The 18,634-nt window shown below is 45.5% G+C and overlaps 1 protein-coding gene across 1 annotated transcript; it reads right to left on the reverse strand.

The window, feature by feature from the left end:
* Nucleotides 1-1,228: 1,228 nt before the first annotated feature.
* Nucleotides 1,229-15,880, reverse strand: LOC116828514 (keratin, type II cytoskeletal 75-like). Its single transcript, XM_032786816.1, has 9 exons — nt 15,407-15,880; nt 14,742-14,956; nt 12,616-12,676; nt 7,894-7,989; nt 5,857-6,021; nt 5,083-5,208; nt 3,654-3,874; nt 2,175-2,209; nt 1,229-1,449 (listed from the first exon to the last, which is right to left on the reverse strand). The coding sequence occupies exons 1-9, from the start codon at nt 15,878-15,880 to the stop codon at nt 1,229-1,231; spliced, it is 1,614 nt and encodes a 537-aa protein (XP_032642707.1).
* Nucleotides 15,881-18,634: the final 2,754 nt, after the last annotated feature.

Raw genomic sequence — 18,634 nt, forward strand, 5'->3', positions numbered from 1 at the left:
GGGGTTACCCTGCTGAGCCAGAGAGTGGGCCAAATTCTCCTCTTTCTTACACCTAAAGCTGGGTGAAAATTTTCAGGTGAATCCTTTTTTCTCCGAAAAATTGGGTTGATCACAACTATTCGTGAATTTGGGTCAATTTCAGCAAATAGCTTCAGCTGAGAAAGAAAAACAACTGAATTGCTGAAATGAAATGTTTCAACTTTTCATTTCAGAATGATGTTTTGCTCGGTGGTTAACGTAAATGTAATTTGGAAAAAAAAACACATTTAAAAATGTTGAAAACCCCATGAAAATGAAACAGAACGCAACTCAAAACTGAATATGTTTTTGTTTCAGATTGAAATTAAACTTTATTCAAGATGAAACCGCTTTTTTCCCAAAATTTTTGAGTTGACCCCCAAACTGAAAAATAGATTATTTGCCTAGCCCTAGTTATTCCTTCATTTTCAATAGACCTGCACCAGAATTTTGGCTCATTGGGATTAATGTAACCAGTGCAAGGAAACTCAGTGGAGGTTATGAGATTAACTCTGCAACTTTAAAAGGATCCTAAAGATGTACACACTTCCATAGAAAGTCAATGGGAGTCAGATGCCTGAGTCCTTTAGCCCCATTTGAAGGTCCTAGCTTAGAAGAACAACACACAAGAGTTTTCTTTCATGGCTACAACAAGTACAGTAGGAACACACAAAGCAGAGAGCAAGCTACAATCCATGATAGCATCCAGACTGCAGAAATGTATGAGATTTTTTTAGTGTAATATACAGGAAGTTGGATACAAAGTGCAGCAGCGATGGGGGCGTGCGAATGGATTATCTTCAGGCCCAAGATCTTTTGGTAAAACTTTGCTGGGAGGGAAATTCAAAAGAAACAAGATCTCTGGTCACATCAGTTGCATTACTGTGATGTTACCAGTCACTTTTTCAGTGATAGCGTTGGGTGTGAGCATGTGGCTATTTGGTCTCAACAATAATAATACCTACCTCATTTACAGCGTTTTTCATCAGTGGATCTCAAAGCGCTTTACAGAACAGGTCAGTATCATTATCCCCATGTACAGATGGGGAAACTGAGGCACAGAGCCCTGTCCAAGGTCACCCAGGGAAGAAGTGGGTGAGCTGGGAATAGAACCCAGGTCTTCTGAGTCCCAGTCCAGTGCTCTGCCCACTACACCACAATAAAGGAAATCAGCTGGTGCTCAGGTGATAGTGACTACAGTTCCTAGGCTTTAGCATACAGTGGTTCTTTTGCTTGAAGAGGTTGTCGATATGATTTTCACACAGGAACTACCTCCTCTGCCTCCATAGCTGTATCCTCCAATGCCTCTTCCGCTTCCAGAGCTGGAGCCACCTTTGCCAACACTGAGCCCACCTCCTCCGACACTGAGCCCACCTCCTCCTCCTCCCCAGCTTATCCCACTCCCGCTTCCAGAGCTGCTGCTGACTACCGCTGTAAAAGACCAAGATGTTCAAGTTATTCCAGCTGCAGCCCATGAATCACAGAGCAAAACCCAAACACATTTCTTTAACCAGTGTCACGAACTAGCTTAGTGGGTCACGATCTGCATTCTACTCCTTTTTGGTGGCTTCCTGGGATGTGCAGTCTGACCAGGGAGCCTGGCCCATGCGGCTCATGTACTCCAAATCCTATAAGATGCCCCAGCTGTATTTCCAAATCAAGGTATAATGGGGTTCGAATTTTGGCCAAAAAAAAATAAATTTTCTATGGAAGGGGTGGGGGGCGGCATTTTCCAAACAGCTCTAGTTAGGGCCTCTATGCATCACTCAGGTAGTGCAAAGGGTCTGTAATCAAGGTGCAAATGCACAACTGAAAAGTCTCATGTTTGCATTGATACAGCTGCAGGAGATGGCATGAGAAGCATGTCAGGGGAGGGAAAGCGGCATATTGGCTGTAAAAGGGAGCATGGTGGAGTATAGTTCCATGCTGCCAATCCTCCACTGGCATTGGGTTTATTAAGGACCCTACACCCATGGTGCAACTTAGAGCAGATACTGGGCTGCTCTAAGCATCATTAGAGCCAGGGCCAGCGATAACCACCAGGAAACTGGTTCCCATTCTGTCCTGTGCTGAGTAGTGATCGGGGGGGGGAGGAGAATAGAGGCTTCCAGTTTGCCTGTTCCTATCTTTAATAAATAGATGCTCAAATTACTTACAGATGTTCACAGCACTGGCACACTCTCCAGACATCCTGTTGGGGAAAGAAACACCATTTAGGTCATTGATTTAGCCTGGAAGGTACAAGTTAGGACACACCCTGAAACCTGAAGTCAAGGGAAGCCAAGTGGCTACAGAATTTCCTTCCCAATAGTAGACATAAGAACATAAGAACAGCTGTACCGGGTCAGACCAATGGCTCATCTAGCTCAGTATCTGTCTACCAACAGTGGCCAATGCCAGGTGCCCCAGAGGAACTGGACCTAACAGGCAATGATCAAGTGATCTGTCTCCTGCCATCCATCTCCATCCTCTGACAAACAGAGGCTAGGGACACCATTCCTTACCCATCCTGGCTAATAGCCGTTATTGGACTTAGCCACCATGAATTTATCCAGTTCTCTTTTAAATGCTGTTATAGTCCTAGCCTTCACAACCTCCTCAGGCAAGGAGTTCCACAAGTTGACTGTGCTGCGTGAAGAACAACTTCCTTTTATTTGTTTTAAACCTGCTGCCTATTAATTTCATTTGCCGACCCGTAGTTCTTGTATTATGGGAATAAGTAAATAATTTTTCCTTATTCACTTTCTCCACATCAATCATGATTTTATAGACCTCTATCATATCCCCCCCAGTCTCCTCTTTTCCAAGCTGAAAAGTCCCAGCCTCTTTAATCTCTCCTCATATGGGACCCATTCCAAATCCCTAATCATTTCAGTTGCCCTTCTCTGAACCTTTTCTAATGCCAGTATATCTTTTTTGAGATGAGGAGACTACATCTGTACGCAGTATTCGAGATGTGGGCGTACCATGGATTTATATAAGGGCAATAACATATTCTCAGTCTTATTCTCTATCCTCTTTCAAAAGGGCGCAGTGCAGCTCCTGGCGCTACATTTCAATGAGGTCCTTAGAGCTGGTGTCGGGCAAGTCTTGGGTGCCTCCCACAAGGTTTGGACACCTCTTATATACCAGTAAGCACAGCTCACTGGAGACTACTGGGGTGCGGTCACCCAGTGGGAGACCAGTGATTGGAACAGGGTTATTCAGTCCTCCAAGCTCAGAGTTTCCCCAGCCACTGGATCTCCATCTAATCACCTGTAGGTTGGAGCTGGTCAAAATTCAGAATTTCCATCCCATGAGAGAGTCTGAGATTTCAAAATCTGGATTCATCCCAAAAGGGACGAAAAGTCAAAATCTCTGGATTTTTGGTTAAATGAAACATTTTGCAGACAGTGTCGAACCTATTGAGACGTGGTTCGACTTTATCATTTCAAATATATTAAAGTTGAAACAAAATGTTGCGATTATTTCTTGTGAAAATGTTGACGAAATGGATAGAACCCTATGAAATATTTCAGTTTTCTGGATCCAGCCAGCAGAAACCTGCAAGCACGGTGATTTGTGGGCAAAAAAAGTATACAGCAACCATAACAGAGGCTGCTTTGCAAAAGTCAGGACCTATATATATATTGCACCTGCATTCTTCTCCCTCCAGCAGCGTCTTGTACGTGGCAATCTCAATATCCAGGGCCAGCTTGATATTCAAGAGCTCCTGGTAATCATGCAGCAAACGAGCCGTCTCCTCCTTAGCTTTCTGCAGGGCCATTTCCAATTCAACCAGCTTTTCCCTCGCATCCTTGAGGGTAAGCTCCCCACATTCCTCTGTCTCGGCAACAGTCGACTGCAGTTTGGCGCACTGTAAAGAAAAGAAGAAAGAAAGCTAACCATGTGGTCATCCATTCTCAACACCTCATCTGGAGCCCCATGACCGTCAATGAGCATCTTCCCATTGATTTCAGTGGACTTTTGAAGCAGGCCTTAAGACTTCTAAATGAACTATTTATCATCAGACCTTTGGATCATCTCCACTCCACGTAGACCAGAACCAGTACGTAGATACTGTGGTGAATGACACTAGATAGATAGATAGATAGATAGATAGAGGTGTATTTAAAGATGATTAGGTGGGTAGACAGATGGAAGTAAAGAGGTATTAGACGGATAGATGATCTAGGTGGAAGGAAAGAAAGAAATTCATTTATTTCATTCCTTCTTGGTCTTTACTGTAACTGAATTAGATCAAGGCAATTGTATATAACACCTCAAAATGTCATATACAGATGTTAAATTCCATGGGCACTTTTTAACTATTCTTCAGGGAAATCATGAAATATGTGGATGAGACTTGATTTGCCCTGGGACTACTTTCATTCACATTGTAGGGCCTCTCGTGTCATCTTTGGCATCACTATGGGCACCATGGCAGTATTCAGGACAAGAAGAGCACATCTGTCACTCTATACTAGTGGCCAGAGTTCATAGCAGAGCTGTGTGGATGAAGGATTTTTTGGTTGGCTGGCAATTCCAAAAAATAGAAAAGAAACTGTTTTGTGTTGAAGATAAAACAAAATGTATCAAATTTTCAGCAAATCAGAAAAGTAAAAGACAAAATTTCCCTTTAGATCACATTTTGGTTCTACACAATGGAAACATTTTGTGTCGACGTTGACTATCGTTTTTATTTTTAAAAAAATGTATTGACATTTTGAAATGCAAAGTCATTTTGAGCCCCCCAAAATGGAAACATTTTGAAAATGTTTTGATTTGGGGGGAATTTTTTCCCCACCAAAACAATTAAGCAAAACCAAAACGTTGTGGTGTTGCTGTTTCTGCATTTTTCACACAAAAAAAAGTTTTGGATGAAATCTTTTCCTCAGCTTCAGTTCAGGATGAACACGTTTGTTTTACATTAAGCAGAAACAACCTCCTTGATTTTAGCATCATTACGGGCCCCGTGGCAGTATTTAGGACGAGAAAAGCACGTCAAGCAGTCTGTCACAGTTGCCCTCATGTCCAGGGTCCATAGCACATCTGCCCATTTTATATTAAGCAGATGTGCTCTACCTGTTTTTTCACATTTTCAAGTTCAGCCTGCAGTCTGTGGATCAGCCGGGTCAGCTCCAATATCTCCAGCTTGGAGTTTTTCAGATCATCGTCATGTTTCCGAGCAGTGACCTGAAGCTCCTGAAACTGATGGCCAGAAAAAAAAAATGATTGTAATAGATTGTCTTTTTCCAAAGGCAGATCTAGCCTGATCAGGGCTAATTTTGAGAAGCAAATAGGAGCTAAGCTGCTCCACACCTGCTTGATTTGAGAGGGATTATCCAATCAATGGGAGATGGATATATTTCACAGCATCCTTTATTAAAGTAACAGGTACCTCTCTGATTCATGCATTATGTTCTGTATTCCTTAGCAGGGTGGTTAGGGTGCTATCCTGGGACTTGAGAAACCATAGCACAATTCCATGATTTACCACAGACATTGAGAGACCTTGAGCAAGTCATTTTGTGCCTCAGTTTCCCCATCTGTATAATGGGAATAACACCTGCTGCGCAAGGGTGTTGTTAGGATAAATATATGAGGCATTCAGATACTATGCTGGTGGGGCCATAAGTAGATTTTCAGATGTCACTAAGAAGTCAGAACTCAATTAGACAAGATAGCACTACTATAAACATTGTATTAATTATATTTAGTTCACATAAGTGGTGCTGAACTGGAAAACTCTATTTTATCCACAGAATAGGTGCACAGAAGATCTGGTTGACTCTTTTCCATGTGGTAAAGCCACGAGCATTGTATGGCTCCATACCTTGAAGCCACGTGATGACTCACCTTGCCTTGGTACATGGAGTTGGCTTCAGCTCGGCTCCTGTTGGCCATGTCCTCATAGTGAGCCTTCACCTCAGCAATGATCCCATCCAGGTCCAGGGCTCGGTTGTTGTCCATAGACAAGATAACGCTGGTGTCACTGATCTGTCTTTGCATTTGTGCCAATTCCTGAAAATCATACAAAGTCCCCATCAGCGAGTGGCCCTTTCTCTCTGGATGCCAGATATTGATTAAAGTGCAGTAAGGGCAGTTTACGTTGGACATTAGGAAAAACTTCCTAATGGTCAGCATGGTTAAACAATTGCCCAGGGAGCTTGTGGAATCTCTATCATTGGAGATTTTTAAAAGCAGGTTAGTCAGGGATGGTCTAGATAATCCTTAGTCCTGCCATGAGTGCAGAGGACTGCACTAGATGACCTCTCGAGGTCCCTTCCAGTCCTACAATTCTCTGATTCTCTCTAGAAACCTGTTGCTCTCATCTATTATCATTCTCTATGTATTTCTTCCTCCTTCCCCCAACTCTTATTGCTGTCTTTCTAGCTAGCTCGTGGTCCCATAAGTACATACGTACTTATTTATCTAGCTACTGAAAATAAAAATATGGGGAAATGACTCATATGGCCAAATGTTGTACAGAGCCACAAGGAATGAACCTCACCGTCCTTACCCTCCTTTACTCATGTCTTATTCAAACGCCCAATGATGTTGATGGTTATTTTGCCTGAATAAGATTTGACCCAGAGTTTACCCATCAGACAACGCTATGCAGAATTTTCATGGGTGTATTTTTTTTCTAAGTAGTTGGTCTCCAAAAGCTCATATCTATCAGGCTGGTCACTTGTATCTGTCATTATTTCCTTGCATATATCATCTAGCCTGCAGGGTAGTATTCTCAGATATGTCTTACCGTTACAGGCACCCTCTTGACCAACATCAGGGGATGAAGAGATGACCTCCGGCGCTTTAAGGATGAACATCTACAACCTGAGCTAAAGCTGCAGAGTAGGGGAGGGGCTGTAACAGCTCATATTCTCTGGGAATCAGGGGGACTTATAACACACACTCACCACTGGGTTACACTGGAAAGATAGGAACTGCCAGACTGGACCAGATGCAAGGTCCATCTAATCCAGCATCCTGTCTCTGACAGTGGCCAACACTAGCTCCCTGGAGGAAAGTGCAAGAACACAATAGGCCAGCGAGGGATGGTCTCATCCTGATTCTTAATAGAGATTGCTTTGAAGCATGGACTTTTTAGCCCTTCCAAAACTCTTATGTCTTATCTAAATGACTATAGAACCTCTGCAGTGATGTTCTTCCTGAGGGGGCCCCACCCTGAAGTTCTTCCACCAGTGAAATTCTCTTTGTACTCGGTATGAGTTTTGCCTGAGTGCATACCGAGAGTCTAACCCTGAAGTCAACTGGAGTTTTGTCATTGACATCAGTGGGAACAGGGTCGTCTTCTTGCTAAGGACATCAGGATCAGATTCTTGGTTTTTTCCTGGCACCTTGCATCATAGGTGCTGGAACTAGGTTTGCTGCCATACCCCATCGCTTACAGCGGTTTCCATTATACACAGGGTTTACAGTTTGGTTCCATGGCTCCCAGCATCCCCACTATAAAAATTGTTCCAGCGCCTCTGCCTTGCTTGGTCATTCACACCAGCATGGTGAGGGTAAAATGGATGTAGATTTCTACCTTTTAGATTCAGTAGCGTTTGCTCTCATTTTTGCACTTATGTATATACAAGATGCAGGTCAGTGGAGAATGTGGCACTGAGTGCTGGATCTTTGGGCAAGTATTCTACCTTCCTCCAACTTCTCCTGCTATTTAGACCTTTCTGTTCCTTAGCGTTGGGTCATCCTGCCATGTTTGTAAGTTTTCTGGAAGCAGTCAGGGGCTTGCTTAGAAATTCCACCACTGCAATTTTTCTGGTGACAGGTATAAGACATAAGTAAACATTTAAGGTGATCTAGAAAAGTGCTAAATATTATGTGGAGCATTTCTGTGTGGATTAGGAGAACAGAGAACATCCTCACCGCCTCATACAGGGCTCTCAGAAAGTTGATCTCATCTGTCATGGCAGCCACCTTGGCCTCCATCTCCACCTTTTTCATGTAGGCAGCATCCAAGTCCTGAAAAATGGCAATGGAGATCATTCTTTCAAGCTCAGGGGAACAGGTGACAGTTTCGAGAACAGGAAGGGCTGATTTCCCATTGCCTTGCTCCTGGTGTGGTAATTTCCACTAGTATGAAGAATATGCAAAGTGAATGCAAAACACCAATAGGTCAGAACAACAGAGTTTCACATGGGCCTTGCACAGGAGGCAAGATACATCGGGACCAGGACATAGGTAGCCAGGTCTAGTGGTTGGAGCAGGAGACAGAGTCAAGCCAAGAGTCAGCACTGGCGTCAGAGACCAGGAGGGCAGGTACCAGGAACAGATCAGGAAAGCATGGTTAAGGAGTCAGGCAAGAAGGCAGAATCCATTGTAGCAGCCAGGCAGAGCCCAGTTGTGCAGACAACTTCTTGCACCTCTCTTTGGGTTTAAATAGGAAGCCCTGACCAATCAGAGTGCACTGTGTGCCTCCAACCAGGCCCAGGGAAGCCCTCCCTGATGTAACTTCAGGTTTCATCATCTCTCCTGCTCAGCTGGTTCATAGGGAGACAGCAGGTGGGAACAGCAAGGTGATAATCTGCTGGGGGCCCAGCTTTGAGACACAGGGATACAGGACTAGAAGGGTTCTCTTGGGTCACTGAGGACAGTCTCCTATGATTGCAGGTCACCCTATTCATTATAATATACAAAGCTCCATCTAAAATTTTGTTAGACTGTTTTCCCGCATCACTCCTACTGGGAGGCTGTTCCAGAAGATCCCTCCTCTCATGGTTAGAAACGTCTTCTAATTTCCAGCCTCAGTTTATGCCTGGCCACTTTACACGCATTTTTTTGTGTGCCAACATTGTCCATTAGCTTAAATAGTTCTTCTCCTTCCCTGGTGTTTAGGCCTCTTGATGCATTTATAGAGAGCAATCATATCCCCTGGTGCTATAAAGTGCCATGTGAGGAGAATCTTCCCCACTGTCTCTCAGAATGGGAAATTTATCCATATTCTAGATAAGCTGACTTTGCTGCTTCCAAAACACCTGTTGCTTGTGTGTCAACTAATACTGAATAACTCTGTGCTTTCGGGGCCAGATGCATTGGTATAGCACAGTGCAAAGCAGCTATCAGCCCCACATAGCCAGTTAATCCAGATTGATGGCCACTTTGCATTATCCGAGTAATGTGCAAAGCAGCCAGAGGATAGAGATTAGGACTGAGCAAAACTTTTTTGCCCAAACTGCGTTTTGACTGAACACTGTGTTTTTGACTAAACTAAATTTTTCATGAAAAGTGTGTACTTTCCACAGAAAAATGTTGATAATCTTGTCACGGTACCGAATGGCTGAAAATTGAAAAAATTTTGACTAAACTCAAACTATTTCAGTTCACACCATGCCTTATGGGAGTTGTAGCTCAACTGCCTTACCCTTCCATTCTTGTCTATGGGCTGGGCTCTTTGGTTCGTCTACATCACTCGGGATGCACCACTCTATCTCCTCACCAAGTGGCAACAAAGCAATGCATCATGGGAGATGTAGTCCAGCCAGACAGCCTGGTTCACAGATAGGGTTGCCAGGTATCCTGTTTTCAACTGGAACATCTGGTCAAAAAGGGACCCTGGTGGCTCCAGTCAGCACTGCTAACTGGGCCATTAAAAGTCTGGTTGGCGGCTCTGCTGGCACAGCAGGGCTGGCAGGCTCCATACCCGACTCCGTGCATCTACCGGGAAGTGCCCAGCATGTCCCTCCAGCTCCAAGGCATAGGGATGGCCACAGGGGCTCCGTGCGCTGCTCCTGTCCTGAACGCCAGCTCCACCGCTCCTATTGGCCAGGAACTTCGGCCAATGGGAGCTGTGGGGTGGTGAGCAGAACCCTGTGGCCCCTCTGCCTAGGAGCCGGAGGGACATGCTGGTCACCTTTCAGGAGTCACCTTAGGTAAGCGCCACCTGGAGCCTGCAGCCCTCACCCCCTCCTGTGCCCTAACCCCCTGCCCCAGCTCTGAACCCTTTTCTGCACCCCAAATCTCTCATTCCTGGCCCCACCCCACAGCCCGCACCTCCAGCTGGAGCCTTCACCCCCTCTGCACTCCAAACCCCTCAGCCTCTGCCAAAAGTCCCCTCCTGCACCCCAATTACTTCATCCCCACCTCAGAGCCTTCACCGCCTCCTGCACGCCAACCCCCTGCCCCAGCCTGGTGAAAATGAGCAAGTGAGTGAAGATGAGGGAGAGCGAGCAACGGAGGGATGGAGGATGGAGTGAGCAGGGGTGGGGGCTCGGGGAAGGGAAGGGCATGGCAAAGGTGTTTGGTTTTCTGCAATTAGAAAGTTGACAACTCTATGCACAGAAGAGGAGAAAGCGAGCATAAAGCACCTGAACTACCATCTCCAATGTGACACCATAGCACCATTTTGAATCAAATTATTTTGGTTTTTAGCCTAAAGATTCCAGTTTTCAATATTTTGTCAAAAAGTTGCAATTTTCCATGGGAAAAAAATACCTAGTTTCTAATCAGCTCCAGTATAGACGCATCTGACCCTAATGCTGTAACACATAATGTTGCATTCCAAACGTGCCTTCCAGTCGTACGCTAGCTGAAATTTAACACCTCAGTCCTTTCAAACTGTGTAACTATCTGTATATAATAGTCACGTATAGACATTCATTAAATACATTTCCTGACCTTCTGTCCCAATTAGGTAGGTCAGTATTGTCTGCCTCTTGCAAATGAGGAAACTGAGGCAGACAGCAGGAAAGCGACTTGCCCATAGTCACTCAGCATGCCAGTGGCATTCAGATGCCCTGGCTCCCAGCGTCTTGCTTTAACCACTACACTGCATTGCCTTCAGCTTATGCCAGTGGCCAAGCCTTTTCCTAATAGCATATCTTTAAAGCCTTTTCCCTTCTTATGAATGGTCCAAGGTAGGGTGACCAGACAGCAGTGTGAAAAATCGGGACAGAAGGTGGGGGGTAATAGGAGCCTATATAAAAAAAAAGCCCCAGATATCAGGACTGTCCCTATAAAATCAGGCCATCTGGTCAGCCTAGTCCAAGGTTTCCTTTGTTTAATGTGTTTTTATTTTTATATTATCTCCTCTTCCCCAAGCGCGCTCCCTGCCAACATTATTGTTATGTTCATGGCATACACACGGGGAAGTTAGATAAAGAGCATAAAACACCTTTTCAGGAAGGTTGCAGACATACACTACTTGATTTCTTAGAATCCAGAATCCTAACACACAAGAACCAAAGACAAAGAGAGACAAAGCAGGCTGCTCCCTAACAAGGAGAGGCCTGGGTCACCTTGCTCTAGGCCAGGGGTCTCAAACTCAAATGACCACGACATCTCTGCCCCGCCGCCCTCGGCCCCACCCCCACTCCACCCCTTCCATGAGGTCCCACTCCTGCCCTGCCTCTTCCCATCCCCTTCCCTGCCCCCATTCCAACCCCTTCCCCGAAATCCCCTCCCCAACTCCGCCCCTCCCTGCCCCCAGGAGGTGCAGGAGGGGTGTGGGGTGTGGCAGGGGCTCAGGGCAGGGAGTTTGGGTGTAGGGTGCAGGAGGGATGAGGGGTGCGGCAGGGGGTAAGGGCAGGGGGTTGGGATGCCGGAGGGGTGTGGCAAGGGTTCAGGGCAGGGGATCAGGGTGCAGCAGGAATGCAGGGTGCGGCAGAGGGTTCAGGGCAGGGGCTTGGGTGCAGGTGCGTCAGGTGGCTCAGGAAAGGGAGTTGGGGTGCAGCAGGGAGCTCAGGGCAGTGGGTTGGGGTGTAGGAGGGGTGTGGCAAGGGGTCGGGGTGCAGGGTGCGGCAAGGGGCTCAGGGCAGGGGGTTTGACTGCAGGAGGGGCTCGCGGGGGGCAGGCTCTGGCTGGCATGCATCAGGAGCAGGGCAGGCTCCCTGCCTACCTGCCCCCGTGCCGCTCCGGGAAGTGGCTGGAATGTGGGGGAGCAAGGGCACGGGGCGGGGGGCGATATTGCTGTTGCTGCAGGCACCGCTCCCAGCATCTCCCATTGGCCGGGAACAGGGAACCGTGGCCAATGGGAGCTGCTGGGGGCAGTGCCTGAAGCAACAGCCACACACACCCCTGTGCTTATTCTCCCCCAGGTTCCATTCGCCGGGCCGGGACCTCTCTAGGTAAACACTGGGGAAGGGCAGGGGGGCCACGAGGAGCTTGTGGGCTGCAGAAAATAACCTCGTGGGCTGCACATTTGAGACCCCTGCTCTAGGCTGATTCTTTGCAGAATGACTGCTCAAAGGCCAGATTGCACGCTTTCCTACAAAGCCCCCCAACCAACAAGCAGGACCAGGAACCCCATCACACTTCAAGGGATAACATGTCATTTTTAACACAGTTTTTGTTACAGCACAAATTATCCTGCTGAATCAGGACCCCATCGAGCTAGGTGCTGTACAAACACATAGTGAGACAGTGTCCCTGCCCCCTGACAGCTTGCAAACTAAATAGATAAGACAGACACAGGAGAGGAAACAGAGGCCGGAATTGACTCACTCAAGGTCACAGCCAGGAGGACAAGAAGCCAAGTGTTTTGAATCCTAGCCCAGAGCCCTAACCGCTGGACTAAGGCATATGCTCCAATTAGCACCCATCAGAGTGGAGCACAGACAAAGAACCCTTGATCTTTGATAAGATGTTACTCACCTTCTTCAGCAGCACAAACTCATTCTCCGCTGCCATGCGCCTGTTGATTTCCTCTTCATATCTGTTAGGGCAGAAGACAATATGCAGTACTACTGCTGACATGTCCCAAATAACGTACCATAACCATGTAAACTACAACGCAAAATAACATTCAAAATGAAATCTTGCAGAAACAAATCTTTTTGTTTCAATATTTTCCCCTGTGCAGGTCAACATTTTGATACAATTTCACATACACAACACACACAAAATTAGTTTGGTCAGTTTTCCTGTTTCAATGACGTTTTTCCAATCAGTGCTGTTTGCAATTCCTGCACTATCCCTGGATTGGTAGACGCGCTGGGTGGGACTTTCGAAAGCATTCTTTGCTGGCGTAATCCTGCTCCCGTTTCCCCAGCAATGTCAATGGGAGTAGAGTTAGGCCAATACTCAGCACTTCTGAAAATCCCACCCAGCACCCTTTTGTTCTCGCTCAGGTTAAAAAAAATCTCCATCGAGCATCAGCAGCATTGTTAAATGCTTCACGCTGTCCAGGGACTTATTGCAAAGCACCAGCCCAGAATTATTATTAGGCTTGGCAGTATTCGATGTTTAGGTTTTTATCATTTCAACAGATAACGTCGAAGTTTATTTTTAACCTTTTTTTTTAGATTTTATCATCCATTTAAATGTCCACAGTTGCACAAAATTATGGGGTTTAAGCATGTTTGAACATTATTTGTATTGATTTAAATGGTCACAATTGCAGAAAATCGTGGGGGGGAGGTTCAGACAATAATTGCTTAACGGAGCATTTTATACACATGAAGAGGGGACTCTAATATGTTCTCAAGCAGCAGTTTTCTTATTTTGCTGGTCAGTACATTCAGATTAACAACTATTGAATTTTTTTTTCATTGGTTTCCGTGTATACGGTGAAATCAACATGTACCAACATTGGCACACAGCCTAATTGTTACGCAGTGTCAAAGGACCAGAGTTTTAAAGGTATTTAGGCACCTAAAGATGTAGATAGACACTGTAACAGGGTATACTGGCCCTTAAATATGTAGGGGGCCAGAAGACCCCATTCCAGGAAGCGGGAATGATTAAAAACACTGGAAATTGCCATGTAGTGCAGTGTTTCTCAAACTGGGGTCGCCACTTGTGTAGGGAAAGCCCCTGGTGGGCCAGACCGGTTTGTTTACCTGCCCTGTCCGCAGGTCCGGCCGATCGCGGCTCCCACTGGCCGCAGTTTGCTGCTCCAGACCAATGGGACTTATGGCAGCCGCTTCCAGCAGCCCCCAGTGGGAGCCGCAATCAGCCGGACATGCAGCTGGGACGTGTAAACAAACCAGCCTGGGCCTCCAGGGGCTTTCCCTACACAAGCAGCGATCCCAGTTTGAGAAACACTGTTGTAGTGGAAAAGAAGTAACAGTCCCAGGAAATTAGCTATTGATGGAGGAGGTGAGGAACAGGACACTGTTCCTTTAAGGGTCCAGGACCAGAAGCCCTGTAGGCTAGGATGAGTTAGGGCTCTCCTCTCTTCCGGCCAATCAAGAGGATTTCTCTGGAAGAAGACTGTATATAGACAGCCTTCTCCCTCAGAACAGGAGAGAGGCAGGCAGGAGAAGGAAGCTATATCCGGAAGGCTGAGCTCTAGCTAGAAACAGCTAAAAGTCACAATCTTGCAAAGAACAGATGCTGGCAGGAAAAGAACTCCACGGGTCGTGGGCAGAAAATCCAGAGACTGGAGCGAAGCCCTGGGGTTACAGTGCTGGATTTTATTTTTGAGACACTAAGGACTATGTGGAACTACCTGTGGTCATTAAACCAGTCCCAGGTAGAGGTTGGTTGGCATTACTCACAAAAGAGACTGTGTGGAGTTCATCAGGGGCCCCGAAGAGGGACACTAGAGGGACAGCACTGCAGGGAGACCTCTGGCCATGAGGAGGCGCTCAATAAGTGGCAGCTCTGACACAAACACGTAGTGGGATTTTCAAAAGCACGTCAGGAGCTGGGCACTGAGGTGCTTTTGAAAATCTCTTTAGGTGCCTTTCTGCATCTTCAGGAGCCTAGATACCTCTAAAAAACTGGTCCTTAGTCCCTGGAGAATGTGAACATGACCCAGCGCTTTCTTCACATACTTGTGCTTCAAGTCCTCCACCAGATCCTGCATGTTCTTCAGTTCCGAGTCCTGCCTTCCCCTCTCCCCCACCAGGCTATCAAGATGCTTCCTTAGGCTGCCAACGTAGGCCTCAAAGGCGGGCTCCAGGTTGTTCCCTGCATTTGACGTGGGCTGCTGCTGCAGCAGGTTCCACTTGGTCTCCAGAACTTTATTCTGTTGCTCCAGAAATCGGACCTGAGATCCAAACAGAGAGAAGAGATGCCAGATGTGGGAGACGATCCTCCAGAGCACTGGCAGGTGGCAGGTCAATTACCATAGCAACCTGCTCATCTCCAATTCCAGCATTAGGGAAATCTTGGTTAGTCTCAACAGGATTTGGTCATTTGCTATTTTCAATGCAATGGAAATAAAAAAAGATTGGTAGCGTCTGCCCCTCTGTTTATTTATCAATCTACCCCCTACACATTCCACTACTGATCAACCGATTGACGGATCTATGTATCCCCCTACACATCTCTCTAGCTGTCCTTAGAAGGAGAATAATGATGATGGTAATTTCAGTGGGACTTGGGCACATGCTTAAATTTAGGCCCATGCTAAAGTGTTATCACGACTATGGAGGCTTTGCTGAATCCATGACGATGATGACAACAATTAAAATAATTAATAAACGACCGGGCCCACCTTGTCGATGAAGGAGGCAAACTTGTTGTTAAGGGTCTTAATCTGCTCCCTCTCCTGCATTCGCACTTTTTGGATCTCCAGGTCGATCTCCAGGTTGAGTGGCACAAGCAGGTTCTGGTTGATGGTCACTTCTTGGATACCACCAGGCGGGCAAAAGGGGAACCTAGGGCTACTCCTCCCACCACCAACTCCTCCACTGAACAACCCACCACCACCAAAGCCAGCAGCCCCACCACTAGTACCAAATCCACCACCAAAACCACTACTGAGTCTCCAGCCTCCACCAATCAAGCTATTGGAAATGCTTTTAATCCCATCTAGATCATAGAGACTTCTGCTGCCAAAGACACAGTGTCTACTTCTTCCTCGGCTCAGAGAGGTGCAGCTGGATCTGCCCCCACTGGAAACAATCGCAGAGATGCTGCTGAAGCCCCTGCTGCAACCTCCCACTCTGGCGTTCAGCTGCCGACTCATGGTGACTTGTTCCAAGAGGACTCCGAATCACTATGACAAAGCTACAGCGTGAGAACAGAGCTGGGACAGAAGGAGTAGGCGCCCCTCTGACATGACAGCTGCTCCGTCCTCCTTTATATGTCTTTGAGCTGGGGTTCGAAGAGCAGGTGTAAAGAAAACAATCTCAGCTATTCATGGGCTTGGTTTGCCTGGCAGGAAGCCCATTCTTTATTCCAACCTGCTAAACACTTAACTTCAGCTAATCTCACCCCCGGCAAAAAATGATTTTCATTCCAGGGTGGATGGGGTTTTTGATGGTAAAATAAGCACTGTGTGACAATCCCCAGGTTGGCCAACACACTCGGGGTTGAACCAGCGACCGACAGAGCTAAAATGAAGAGTGACTGCATCTTTCGCTAAATGATGGGCATTAAACAAGTGGAAGCTTTTCCGGGAATTGAGGAATGATGGTCCCGTAGTTAGGGCATTCACCTGCCATTTGGGAGATCTGGGCTCAAGTCCCAACTCTACCATAGAATTCCTGTGTGACTGTGGCAAATCATTGACCCTTTTTCTGTGCCTCATCTATAAAATACAAATAGCAGCACATCTTACCTCCTCGGGGCGAGGGAGGATAAATACATTAAAGATTGTGAGGTGCTCGGATACTACTGTAAGGGGGGGGGCTACATAAGAATCTAAGATGGACCTGATGTGAACCTCTGATACTTCCTTTGTACACAGAAAGTAACCCATTGATGAGTGCATGTTCCTAACCCTCCTTCGTGTCCAATCCACAGAGGATATGAGTCAGTTACTACCCCTGTCTAAGGAGCTGGAGCAGCTCATGCTTTTAGCTCTGGAGGTCCCCCATTCAGTTCCTGATGTGTCTATCAAGAAGGCAGCCTTCATACATAGGCTATGTCTAGGCTACAGGCGCAAAGACACTGCGGTTGTGTCCTTGTAGCGCAGACACTTCCTGTGTCAATAGAAGGGTTTTTTCCATTGATGTAGGTAATCTCTCTCTTTGAGAGACGATAGCTTGGTTGACGGAAGAATTCTGCAGCATCTACAGTCAACATCTACAGTCAATCTAACTATATCAAACAGGGTGCAAAATATTTCACATCTCTAACCCATGTGGTTGGGCAGATGTAATATTTTAGTGTTGGCAGGCACAAGTCAGATGCCAGTGATGATGTTGCAAAGTTAACATTGTTAACATTTTCACAGTTGTCAACGCACATGGGAAAGAAGAGGAAAGCTTGGATTATGAAGCTCTACCCCAGCTTTCCACAAAGTAACTAATCGGGAGGGCATGGAAATTGTATCAGTTAGGACAGGTAAGACACATGGAAGGGCTGCTGGTGGAATTGCAACTGGTGTCATTATCATGAAAGATGGTTCAGCTTTCAGAAGTTTGGGGAATACTTTCCTAAGATATTCAGTAGGGTTGGTTGAAAAATTTTCCCACTTGAAAATATGGTTCCATCTAAATTGCAGTTTTCCGCTGGAAATTTTCCAATTGGAAAAACGCAAAGCCACTGAGAGAGTGTGAATTTTTCTGCACTTTCTCTCACTTTTTCTAGTGAAAAAAAATGGAGAGAACAAGGGGTAGGGGAAAAGTACAAAACTGCAAATGGAAATCTGAAATTGTCATTTCCACAAACCGAAATGCATTTTATGTTTGAACAAAACAAAATTTTTCATTTAATTTCAAATCAACATTTTAAAATCACATGAAAGTTTAGGTTTTGTTTTGATAGGTCCTACAGAAACTGGGGGAGGGGTAATTTTGAAGGAAAATTAGGTTTTCCAATCTGTTTGGAAAATATTTTATGTAGACAGTTTGCTATTATTATGGTAGCAGCTCAGAGCCCCAGTCATGGATCTGGACCCCAGTGTGCTAGGTGCTGTACAAATACAGAACAAAATGATGGTCAATTTCCCAAAAAGTTTACAGTCCAAGTAATGCTGGATTTTTTTATTATTATTTAATAGATCTTACATTTAATACATCTTACATTTTGAGCTGGATGGGAACCAGATTTTCTGTTCACTAGGCCATTCCTCAATTTCCAGTTTTTTTTCTTGGTACTGAAATGGAACAAAAATGTGAAACTTCTCATGAAACAAAATTCTGAAAAAAAACCTCATCAGCACATTTTGTTTCAATAAAATCAAGATGTTTTGTTCCCGCATCAACATTTTTTAAATCCTTATAAATGTTTTATAATATAAAAGAACATTTGAAATGAAAAATAGAAATGTCACGGTCCAATAATGTTGAAATGGAATAAGCTCATTTAAATACTTTCTTTCATTTATTTCCCACTTTCTGCAAAAGGTATCACTTTAGATGAATCAAGATTTTCCAACAGAAAAACCTTACCTTGGAAAATTTCTGAGCCACTTTACTTACATTTGTTCTTTAATAACATGGAATCTGATGCACCTTATCGCTGTAAGTGAACAACGAAGATTATTTTGTCTTATTCTCCTGGTAAGGACGCAATTTTAGGAGCTGTCATAGCATGAACAAACGTACAGCTCTAGTGACTTTCGCTACATGCAATTGTCAGTCTTTGATCTTTCATATCACGTAGGTGCAGAATGCTCTGCACTGCGGTCACCCTGCGTATCTTAAAGATGATCATCTTTTTCTGCCAAAGGCATGGGAATTATAGTCATATCAAATCAGTATCAGGAACTGGAGATGGAACACAGCTGTGTTGCTAATCTTATTAACAACCCAGTTTGGCAATTCTACAATTG

Source organism: Chelonoidis abingdonii, chromosome 26, assembly GCF_003597395.2.
Source record: "Chelonoidis abingdonii isolate Lonesome George chromosome 26, CheloAbing_2.0, whole genome shotgun sequence".
Lineage (NCBI taxonomy): Eukaryota > Metazoa > Chordata > Testudines > Testudinidae > Chelonoidis > Chelonoidis abingdonii.

What these genes read in the sequence shown, in the direction of transcription:
- LOC116828514 (XM_032786816.1), bottom strand. Translation starts at nt 15,880, where the DNA reads ATGAGTCGGCAGCTGAACGCCAGAGTGGGAGGTTGCAGCAGGGGCTTC. An exon ending in TTGCCTCCTTCATCGACAAG is followed by an intron (nt 14,957 to 15,406) that starts GTGGGCCCGGTC and finishes TTTGGATCTCAG; the next exon opens with GTCCGATTTCTGGAGCAACA. An exon ending in AGTTTGTGCTGCTGAAGAAG is followed by an intron (nt 7,990 to 12,615) that starts GTGAGTAACATC and finishes GCCATTTTTCAG; the next exon opens with GACTTGGATGCTGCCTACAT.